Here is a 12,242-nt window from a genome sequence, read left to right on the forward strand (position 1 = left end):
GCGTTATATACAAGCTATATTGTCCTTGTTTTCAATTTTATTAAGATTATTCATTTTTGAGTCCCATCCATTTATTTGTTTTGTGTAAATGCGCTGAGAAAAGAAAACATTCAGCCCCCAATCCAAGAAACGTCCTCGCGATGACTTTTTTGCTTCCCTTAATTTGAAGTCACCGAGAAAAACACAAATTCAGCTTTGCTCTATGGCGCACTGTTCTTAACTTTGGCAATGAATTTCTTTTCCTTAACCCTCCTGTTCTGAAACCAAATCGTGATTTGACGCTCGGATAAGTTGGTTACCGCTGAAATCTTTCTCCTCTTGTCCTTTGTGATGAATTTGTTGGCTGCATATTCTTTCTCCAGTTCCTTGAGTTGTACTTTTGTGTACGGTATCCGCTTCTTTCTACCTCGACGGAATGAGCCCCCGTCATGTTGGTGGGCCACAACATCTGGAACGAATAACAAAAAAGGTTTATTATTAATGGGCTCATTCATTGTCTACCTAAACTACGTTTCAACAAATTTAGCATTTGTAGATTTTCGGATTTATTCCATTGGACAATGTAGACTTCGTTTCAGACGTTATTTGAATTAGTAAATTAGTACCTTTATGTAAGAATGTTGTATTTTTGTGCTTTAGAAAATGAAGTCACATTGGTGCTCTTGTTTCTGAAATTAAAAATCTATATATAAAATAAACTCATATCTTCTGTTTGACCAGAAGAATGACATCTATTTCCTTGGATATTTGTGAGAGCTTTGGCTATACTTAAAAATACACACACACACACATATATATATATATATATATATATATATATATATATATATATATATATATATATATATATATATATATATATATATATATATATATATATATAAATTAATTAATTTGAGCATTCTCATTTCAGTCGACATGTAGTTTAAAATGTACCTGCTAACGCAGACTTCCAGAGATGACCCGCCTGGCTCTGGTCCTTGGAGCAATACATCTGACTACCCCATCCGTTAGCCAGAGCCCAAGGTTGATAGCTGTCCATAGGTAGGAGACTATCGTGTCGCGGCTCTCCCGTTCCAAGCGTCTGTACCACCGACACGTCCAAATAACTGGCCATGGACTGGTAGGGACTGGGGTAGCTGTGGTAAAAGGCGAACTCTTTAGCCCTGCTAGGATATTCTTCAGATGTGACCGGGGTATCCATGTATTTTTCTGCAGAGTAGCTGAGTGCACTCGGCTGCGTGCAGGATTTGAGGGAACCCCGCCCCATTCTGCAAGGATAATAGCTGTTGCCAAAGTAGCCGTACGGGATGGGACCGGTGGACGAGGCCTGTGGAACCGTTGGGCATGGTGTGCACTGCTTGCCAGACTCTGTAGAACTTGAAGTCGATACGTCCACAGTGGAATAGCTGGAGCCGTGGACGAGGCTAGACGGGTGGCCACTCAAAGCCGAGTGGGCCATGAGATTCCTGCACTGGTTGGCCGCAAAATTGCCGCTTCCAACCAGACCCTCCATGTTCTTCAGCTCATCCAAGTTGTTTTCATACACAAACATAACCGTGTCCGCCCAGCGAGGATTCAGGACCAGGGAGGTGGTCATAGCACGCTCACCATTCGGACGGAAAATTATGTTGCAAAGACTCAAGTCCGAAGCAGGACACTCAGTTACATTGGTACAGCTGCATTGACGCAATGGACTATGGTCTGCATTGCAGTGCCTTCATTGGATAAGAGCTGTACCACGTGACACATAAAATAAACCTTGACTGAAGAATGTCAAAGATTTTTTTTTTGTCAAGACCGAGTTAAATGTGTAAAAATGCTGCCTTGCATTGCCTTTATACATTAATTTCCTTTAATACAATTTTTGCTCTTTAACTCACTGAGCAATTCATCGCATCTTCGGTTTTGTGGAAAATAACTTCTGTAGCCTGCTGTCTGCTGCTATTTGATATTTTAATGTTAAGTCATTAAAAGAAGATACATTTTATTTTTAAATATTTGCTCAACAAATATGGCCACACATAGGCTGTTCATAACACATTAAAAGGGATTTTTTTTATATATATATATCTTATGTTCATGTCATTTTTCGCACTGAATATGCCTACGCGCTGCGCGTACTTGCTACATATAATAATATAATTTATATAGATATATTCATGGCCGTTCCCTTGCTGATAATCAAATACTATAACGATTTCTCTCAACATCTCTTTGCAAAAAGCAATAGAAATGTTTAAATGGGTCATACTTTTTATTTAGGATTTAATTACACATTGGCCAAGCACACGTTGGAAATCCTTTAAATCATTACAGACATTTTAAAGGCCCATAATCAGCAGTGCCAGATTTATAAATTATTTATCATTACCATAAAAAATGAAAAATCATAACTTGTTTCATACATAAGCTTGAACAACGTCTCGAACCATTTTATGAAATGTCATATACTTGACACAACCCGCTGAAATAAAGGCAAAATAGCTACTTTCAAAACGGTTGCCTCAGTTGTTATTCAAATGTCTCTGTCGCTAATATAGAATGAGAATTTCAGCTGTACAAACCACAAAATATAGAAATTATTATTATAGAGTTTGCAAGGCGGTTAAAGCTTTCTAGATAAACGAGATGTGCGCCTGTTTTAGCGTCACATTCTATCAGTGAATGTACGTTACCCCTAAAACATTTTTTTAAATGCAAATGACTAAAACCGTGAACCCTTTTTCTTCAAACTAGACACACTATCAGTATTTTACCTCTGAAAACTGTGATCCGGTGAAGGCGATAAAACAATCAAGAACAAAATTCATGTGAATTAAATCCAAACTCAAGTGAGATTCGCCTGAAAGCAACATGTAAAACTATTAATACTACAAGAAAAATGTCCCTAAACGAGCAAATAAAGAAATTTGATTGACAAATAAATGTATAATGAACATGTAAAAAATACACACGTAATTTACTGTTACATACAATGTATATTTAACGTGTAAATTGTCCAGGTCAGTGTTGTTGTTTGTTTGTTTTTTTGTACCTTTCCCCTCCAGAAATACCCTTAGATATTATGCATTTATATATACTGATATTTGTAAATATTTTCCAGAGGCCTAAAACTTAATGTAGGTCATTGTGTGTGGAAAATGAATATTGAAAATTGTGTACAGGGAACAACTAGATGCTTCCCCTTTAATCCTCCTTCCCACACACACACCTCCCCAGACTGTTGTCTTTACATAAAGGTCAGGCAAGGCCCTCAAGGTCAAGGCCAAGTTTAAAGGGATGAGTATAGCCCTCCCTGAAGGGCCTGTTTAGGAGGCAATGATAGACGCAGTCCCTCCTTAGGCAAACTATCCAAGTTCAAGGTCTCTGAATGGAGCAGGAATCATAAAAAAAGGCCCACAGGCAAACAAAATTGCTCAGATTTCAAAGAAATGGCTCGAACAATCATATTCAGAATGTAATGTACTTGTAATTCAATAGATCTGTCCTAAATTGGATAAAAATGATTCACTACATGCTTTCCATGTTGTTTAAACTGAATCATCAGTGAATTCCCATCACCACTAAACAGCTGATACTCTGGGTTCAAGACACCAGACTTTCTGCGTTTGTAGTCAGAGCAGCTTCACAACACATGTTGTGCTTGTGCAAGGCTGCTACTGTACCCAGGAAATGCCTTAATGGTTTAATTGTAAAACGCCCAGCCCACATGCAAGGGGTCTTACAAGAAACTCTGTGTACAGACTGTACAGCATGAATTATCTTCAGAAGACAGGCGCATATTCGTTATGGACAGGGTAAGTTTGATAACCATCATATTAATACAATATTTAAAACAATTCAAACGTGATGAAAGTAGTAAAGTTCACATGATAGATTAAAGAATATAAGAGAACTAATGGCGCCACGCGAAAGCTGATAGCTAAGTTTTGCGTTGTAAGTTTCACATAAAACGAGTTTATAATATTACATATATATATATATATATTTTTTAAACATAAAACGCAAGATAGCCCTACGAAAGGAATTGTTCACCCTTTCTTTAGCAAACAATTTACGTTTACACTGGAGACAACGCCTACATAATGAGGTGGTTCATGCAACGAGAACTACAGGAGTTGTTGCGCACACATACAAAAATATTACGAACATTTCGGTGCAAATTTTCAAATGAAATGACAAGAAAATTGCAAGTTAATTTCTCTAAATCGCACGTTTGATACATATAAACCTACAATAAATTGTAAATTAATAACTTCAGTAGGCTATCATTAAGTTTAACATTGTTTATGCACGAGATTACTGGTTTGCGTCCCTTTAATGAGCTGGTAAACGATAAAAACTCTATTTTCGTAATTTAAATCCTATTACAAAACGTTTTTCTGCATTGACTTTTGTACACGAAGCTATTATGTTCCAATAAAGCGACGATATAGGCTATACAACGTGATCTCTCCGTGAAAAGTATGTTGTGCAATTTGCCGTTCTGTCCTTTGTAATTCAGGCGGCTAAGATATGTAAAAAGTACAAATCTTAAAAAAAACAATAGACATTATGGTTACTCTCACTTATATACTGTCAGTACTTTTATATCCTCTCTCGAATTCAAAGTTCATCGAAAAATTGAACATTTTATCAGTTTACTCATACTCATGTTTTTCCAAACCGCTATGGTTGTCTATGGAACACAGAATAAAGATTGGAGATTTAAATAAAACATTTGAATAAAGATTTGAATAAAGTTGGGGTCCAAACGACATTGGACTCCATTGACTTACATTGTATGGACAAAGACGCAGATTATTTGACACACATCTTTGTATGTTAGTCTAAACTGTTTAAAATGCTACAGGAAGTACATGGTAAATAATTCTGGTGATTACCCTGTTACTTCAGAAAAGGGTATTTTATAAAATGTAATTTCGACCATTTATTATAATTTTGAATATTTAAAACTGAGAAATGTAATCTCACTCACATGATTTTATAATGGGGTTACACACATAGCAAAACGTTAGTATGGCATGTCATCTAAGCATAAAAACAACGCGCAAATTAAGGAGAGCCCACTTGATTTTGTATGCAAATCAAAAGGAACTTTATCATTACTTTGACAGTTTTTCAGAAAAAGAGACAAAGAATATATAATATTCGATATAAATTAATTGTGATTATTACACAATATCTATAAGATTTTACTTTATTGCAGTTAAAGTATAGTAATTTCACATGAAATATAATCCTGCAATAGTATAAATAAATGAGTGGGGTAACATAGGCCTATATGTAAATAAGTGGCTCCCACTCCACGCATCATATTACTCTAATGGCAGGTTCAAATCTTCCCCAGCAACCAGTTCTGTTGCAAGGCATTCACAAAATTGCATATTTTTAATGGCAGTCTCAACAATGCTTTGACCACTCAAACCAAATCTAAGAAAAGTCACTCATTTGCATGTATTTCGCTGCAGTGAGGATGCGGGTGTTGGTGTGCGCATAAATTACTACACTAGGCTAATGACGCCACTATAATAAATACCAAAAAAAAATAATATCGCCTAACAGTGTTGCCAATTTAGTGATTTTATCACTAGATTTAGTGAGTTTTTAGGGAGAATTTAGGGACAAATCTAGAAACTTCTTGGACAAATCTTATCTAGATATATCCATATTTAAATAGATCAATGGATTTGCCATTATGATGTCATCTAGTGACATTTTAGCTACTTTCAATTGAAAGCAGTTGAAACACTTTCGCCTATTACTTTTGGTATTTTGGCAACACCATTAAGGGCTCATAGACCCACATTTTAGAAATAAGCTTCCATTCACCAAGAATTCCATTCAGTATATCATATATTCCTTCTCTGACCGCCGCGTCTTTCATTCTTCCGCGTGAGTGTGAGAAAAGATCTGGGGAAAAATCAATAAGAAAAGTTGAAACCCCAAACACTCTGCTTTACAAAACAGTTGTCAAGGTGTTATTGCTGCTATTCATTCACTTTTACAGTTATAAAAAATATGTATATGCATCTCTGTAGGCCAATTCGTTTAATGTAGCCTATGCAGATGGCCAGAATTTAAGTTAATATATTCACCTGGTCAGAATGAAATCAGATCTAAAAGGTAAATGCATAGACTAAAAGCTTGTGACAGCGTGATTATGTAGGAGACAAGGAAATAATGAAAGACAAGTAGTGATAATGTGAAGACAATGTATCATGCCAATTAAATCAGAATAGTTTTGGAGTTTTTGACAATAACATCTATGTGAATTATAACACCATCTTACCATGATGTAATGTCCTTATGCCTCTGATCTAAGAAGTGGTATCTGCCTTATGAATAAATAAAATATTTTGTGTCAAATTATCTGAATTTTAAGCCTTAAAGCCCTTTGATGTCTGAGCAGAATGCTTTGTTTCCATACAATGTACATTTTAGAGCAAATCTGACTGCTGCACTTCCATGGCTTTCAGAATGCATAATTAGACAACATAATAAAATCACATACATCCAAAACAGGTTCCTATAGGCCATAAAACTGTCACAGCTTTATGATCATGACTGATCAATCTGAGAGTGTATGAATGTTCAAACTTTATGCACATTTACCAAAAATGCTCTTCACATGCACAAGATGCAAGAATGCTGTCTGTTCATTATGTATTGATATGATATACCTGATGAAACAGCACATCACTGTAACTTCATTAGGATGAATATGTAAATATGCGGGTCACATAAGCTTAATCATCTTTATCATTATGTGCAGTTTTTTTTTTTTTTTTTTTTGCAAATAAATTACCCTCAGAGGTACAACTGCTTGTCACATGGGGATCTTATATCTTCTATAGATCTTATATATACCTAAAATATGCATATTTAGTATATTAGAATATTACTAAGGTATGAACCCATTTAGGGGTAAATAAGGTACAAAGATGTCCTTTTGAGGGTTTTGCCCTGTTGTAACTCTAAAGGTACAATTTTGCACTTTTTTTTCTGAGAGTGTATAATGATTCATATGATGGTTTCTATTTCTAATCCTCAAATGTTTCATTTTATAATTCATTTAATAGGACATATTAGGGCTGATATTTGCAGACAAAAAAACAAACAAATAAACCAGAAAACTGACGTTTCCAGAGGATAATGCAGGAGGATAATGAATTTTTATTCTAACTAAAACAAAGATTTCATGGTCCCACTTTATATGAGGTGTCCTTAAATTCTATGTACTTACATTTAAATTAATATTTGATACTATGCACTTATTATGTGCATACATGTTTTTACATTGTACTTATGTTTAAAAAATACCTGCATATAATTACATGTAATTAATTTCTGTAATTACATCACTGTTGACTCTTCCTTTACCCATTAACCCACTCTTAAACCTACCCATACCACCAAATGTCCCTAACCTTACCCCAACCTCAAAAGCAACAAAAGTGTTTTACAATACAATATGAACACAATAAGTACATTGTACTTATTTTTTATATATATAAGTACATATTAGTTAAAGCCACCTAATATAAATTGTGACCGATATCATTAACCAAGTAAATGTCTTATTTCGGACAAGAGGTATTAAGAGGAGTTTAAACTAAAGTTATAAGCATAATCAAAGAATATTGAAGCTCAAAGACATTTTCGGTCATTGTGATCATACAATTTTAACTTATCTTATCATTTTAATAACTCAAATATTACTCGTATTATAATAATAATAATAATAATAATATCAATTATTATGAACAATAATCGTTGGTAATTAATCTTCTGAAACAACAAGCATGAAGTATCTACGCTGTAGGTTACTATTTAGGTACTCTATTCTGCTCCTGTACAGTTTAAATTTTCGTTATAATCAGACACACCTGAACCAGCGCATCAGGATCTTTCCTTGAACATTACAGCCAGGTGTGTTGTATACTGTGCAGATCATCATAACTGAGTTCCCTTGCGGTACGTTGAAATTTCAGGTAAATGTAATGCCTTATGGATCACTGCATATGAATGTCTACAAATGAGAGTTCATATAGCACTCTAAGGAGGTAGGTGATGTAAGGAGCCCTATTTTCCGAGATAAGAAATATGTGTTACTTTAGGCTATACTGTAACCCTAACCCTAACATTATAACATTAAACCATTTTTTCAAGAACGTCACGATGAAAGTACATCATGCATTTTGGACGAAAGAGTCAGAGAGCAATACAGATAAAAATGTACGCAGCCAAGGTTGTGTTGAACGCTAACGTTAACGGTTTGTTCAGGTGCACCTGATCTGCCCCAATAAAATATAGCTTTATAATATTGTGTGGTTGCAAGGAAGAAGATGAAAACGAAGAGGAGTGAAAGCAAAAGAATAGGGAGACTGCAGAGCAATGAAACGCATAACAGATCCTCATTTAAATATCTTTAGGTTTTCTTATGCTTAGCATATAATAATTGTTTTTTTGTTTTTTGTTTTTTTAGTTTCTTGGCCTTTATGAAAAATAAAATTGCAACACTTTCATAAATTAATGTGTTTTATACAATGAAGGTCTGCATAAAGAGCACTAATATAAAACTACAATCGAAATAAAAATGGTTTAAAAACAGTAACAAAAAAAATCTATGTATTCTGTATTCTATGAAACAAAAGTATAAATTACCAGGGGAACATAGTCTGCTGACATTATGTAGCCTATAGATTCTTGAAGTTGTATGCAAAGGACCCAAACGGACACGCCCACAAACAGTGCATTTCGTGATCATCCTGTACTGATCAGTTAAGGGGGCGTATTTATCAGCAATTATCAATTATCAATGCAGACAGTGTCATTTCAGTACAGCCAAAATGAGTAGCCTACACAACACACAGGTTTGTCTGTTCATGGAAGCGTAATTTTTGTCACCCTTACGTGATATCTGCGCCAGTCTCTCTCCAGATACAGGCTGCAGCCTTAGTGGAGCCTTTCCCTTAACTGACAAGTGATCAAAGACTGGTGTATAACAATACAACCACTGGTCAGTTTGATATCAGGCTAATCTGAAGCGCCCCGGATGGGAGCATATGCTCGAGATATACTGAGAGGGCAGCTCTTTTTGTTGCTAAATAAATACTGCGCACCGTAAAACAAAACGTGAAAGGCTCAAGTAATGTTAATAATGGACCTTATTCATAATCCAAAACTGCTATTCTAAAACAGGAACTGAATGCTAAATGGCAGACAATAACTTCATGGACATATATACTTTTGTAGGCTATAACTCACAAGAAATAGCCTATAAAACTATAAATAAATAAATAAATAAATACATACATACAGACACACATAAATTAGATATGAGTATGATTAGATCTACATATGACCTTGATTTAAGATTAGAGTCCATTCTGTCCAAACAAGCTCAACCACAAATACAGTGATAACTGCATAGCCCTTAGTGAACAACATCCCGTATAATCACGTGACATTTTTGTTGTAGCTACATCACTGTATCATTGCTGTTTCTTTAAAAAGGTCTGAAAGCTATAATAATACAAATTCAAATGTAAAACATTCAGCAGGCTTACTATTCAATCGCACTATTTCGTTTCAATTTTCGTTCAGCACCTTTGAGCCTGACAGCTCCAATGCACTTAAAGCGATGATTCACCCAAATATGACAATACTGTCATCATTTTCTTACCCTCGTGTTGTTCCAAACCAGTATGAATTTCCTTTTTAAGCAGAACACAAACGAAGACAGTGTGAAGAATGTTTATACACTTTTTAAACCCTCATTGTCAAAACACAGTTCCAAAACAACACTGGACCACACTGACATTCAAAAAAGTTGGCTACACTTTTTTTTGTGCCACAGAAGACAGAAATGCATTCAAATTTGGAATGACATGAGGATGTGTAAAAGATGACAGAACCATCATTTCCCTCTGAGCTCTCAGCGACCATGAAACAGGCCCTTCATCATAAAATAAGGTGCGACGCGCATATCAAGCAACATCAGCACGTTATCAGGCAACGTTGATTGTTTATTATAAAATTACTTAATGTTCAAATTCTCTGACAATTTTTCAATTAATTGTCTTTTAACAATTAAATACATTTTCCTCACATATTTATACGGCTCCTGAAACGCTTTCATCTCTATTGTAAACTGTAGACCTCTGCAATTTGGGGACATAAGGATTCTAATGATTGACTTCCAAAAATACAAACATCAAACACCAAGGAACAATCAGGGTTGGCCTATCTCAACGGGGAAGCCACTGTGACAGTATGCAAAGGGAGGTCGTTCTTAATTCTCCATAACAAAAAAGTACAAAGGCCGGTCGGAGACCAAAGACAATTTAACACCTCCCTCTGTCCGCGCGCCCCGGCGGCGCCTCAGCGGATAGAGCGCGTCTCTCATTAGGACACAAGATGGGACGACCTGAAAGATGCAGAGGTGAGGGAGGAGGGGGGTGGACAGCGACTACAAAAACAACTCATCTTTCCTTCATAAACGAACTTGGCTTGCAAGACAAGCGGTGACGAGAGAGAATTCCTTTTTTGGGGGGGTAGGGCCTGGTCTGGGACTGTTTTGTGGACTATGAGAAGTTTGTGAAAATCCATTTGGGGAATATCTTGTTTGCGGACGTGGATATCAACGATAAAATGTGTAAGTAGCCTACAACGTCCATATTCAGCAGCAAGCTGAGAGGAATGTACACTTCTTTTTTTAAAGGAAAATGCTCACGGTACATCATGTCATTTAACATTGAAGTCTTCAGTACAAAATCAACATCTGTGTATAGCGAGTTCATTTAATTAGGAAATTAACGTTGGGGGGTTATTGAAACCCCATTCTTTCTGACTGTAAATGTGTTGAACGCAAAGCAAACGAATGCCTAATGTGAAGTAAACTTTTCAGTAGCAGAGGGCAGGGAGTCGCCAGTGTCTACTGTTGCTCATGCTGACAGTGATCAAGGAGAGGAAGAGTGCCCTCGTATTTCACTACTGAATGGGATAGACCACAGTCGGCGGCACCGGACTGCTTTCACGAGGGAGCAGCTGACCCGTCTTGAGCAAGAATACTGCAAAGAAAGTTACGTGTCTCGACCCAGACGATGCGAACTGGCGGCAGCGCTTAACTTGCCCGAGACCACAATAAAGGTAATTCACAGAGCAGACCTTTTCATGCCACACTCAACCTCTGGCCCAACAGGCAATCATTTAAAGAGCATTAAAAGTTTGCTATTAAAAAGTGTTCATTTAAGAATTTGAGACTAACTTCTGCTATCCATGATGAAAGTTTAATTTTTAGCTCGCTTAAGAGAGGATTGTTTGTGTTTGTGTGAGACTGAGGGATACAGACAAGCCAAGAAGCCGTAAAATCAGACACCGGATCTCCATCCCTGCTGAAACCGAAAATTTTATTGTACATCTACCATTACCTAATCCCACCAACATGCTGTGTCCTTCACTAAGACCCTTTATCACCCTAATTCATTATAGGTCTGGTTCCAGAACAGGAGGATGAAGGACAAGAGGCAGCGTCACAGTCTGCACTGGCCTAACCCACTGGACCCAAACCTGTGTGCCTTCATGGTGAGTCAGGCGGCTGCTGGACTCCCCTACCCACTGCTGCCCCGCTTACCCCTTCATCTATACTCTCATCTCGGCATGGGGAGCCTCTCTGGTTACTCAAACCCTTACAGCGCCACCACAAGGCCAGTGGACACTTTGCATCTCCCTCCCTCGACCTACCCTTGGCTTGGTGGACTTCCACAGCCAGCTCTCTATTCCCCTGTCCAGACAATGCACCATCCCGCAGGATGCCACTGTCCACATTGCCTACAATGGAGACCGGACCACCTGCTTAAACCTAGAGGGGGAGCTAGGACAGGCCCGCAGCCCAAAACCTTTGGCAGTGCTTCAGGATAATAGGACAGTGGTGCATTTACCATGATAAAAGGAGTAGTTCACCCCCCAAAAAAGAAAATTCTATCATTGTTTACTCATGCTCATGTTGATCTTAACCTGCATGACATTATTTCTCATGTGAGATACAAAAGAATACATTTTGAAGATTTTTTTGCCCATACAATGAAAGTTTAAGGCTGTTTTGTATTTATGCATCTGTACAGTTAATCAAAATCTAGAAAATGTTACTCATGAAGAATTATTTTGTTGTTTATCTTACTGTAATATAGATAAGTGTTGTGTTTACTTTCTTAAAAAACTTGATCTTTCGAACA

The 12,242-nt window shown here is 36.8% G+C and overlaps 2 protein-coding genes across 2 annotated transcripts; one reads left to right on the forward strand and one right to left on the reverse strand.

Moving 5' to 3' along the window:
* Positions 1 to 200: 200 nt before the first annotated feature.
* hoxb13a (homeobox B13a) lies at positions 201 to 1,600 on the reverse strand. Its single transcript, XM_067372598.1, has 2 exons — positions 937 to 1,600; positions 201 to 448 (listed from the first exon to the last, which is right to left on the reverse strand). The coding sequence occupies exons 1-2, from the start codon at positions 1,598 to 1,600 to the stop codon at positions 201 to 203; spliced, it is 912 nt and encodes a 303-aa protein (XP_067228699.1).
* An 8,825-nt stretch (positions 1,601 to 10,425) lies between these two features.
* eve1 (even-skipped-like1) lies at positions 10,426 to 11,928 on the forward strand. The gene is made up of 3 exons (XM_067364478.1): positions 10,426 to 10,450; positions 10,919 to 11,157; positions 11,500 to 11,928. Exons 1-3 carry the CDS (start codon positions 10,426 to 10,428, stop codon positions 11,926 to 11,928), a joined length of 693 nt encoding a protein of 230 aa, XP_067220579.1.
* The last annotated feature ends 314 nt before the right edge of the window (positions 11,929 to 12,242 follow it).

The sequence above is a fragment of the Chanodichthys erythropterus genome, chromosome 3 (genome assembly GCF_024489055.1).
Source record: "Chanodichthys erythropterus isolate Z2021 chromosome 3, ASM2448905v1, whole genome shotgun sequence".
In the NCBI taxonomy this organism is placed as follows: domain Eukaryota; kingdom Metazoa; phylum Chordata; class Actinopteri; order Cypriniformes; family Xenocyprididae; genus Chanodichthys; species Chanodichthys erythropterus.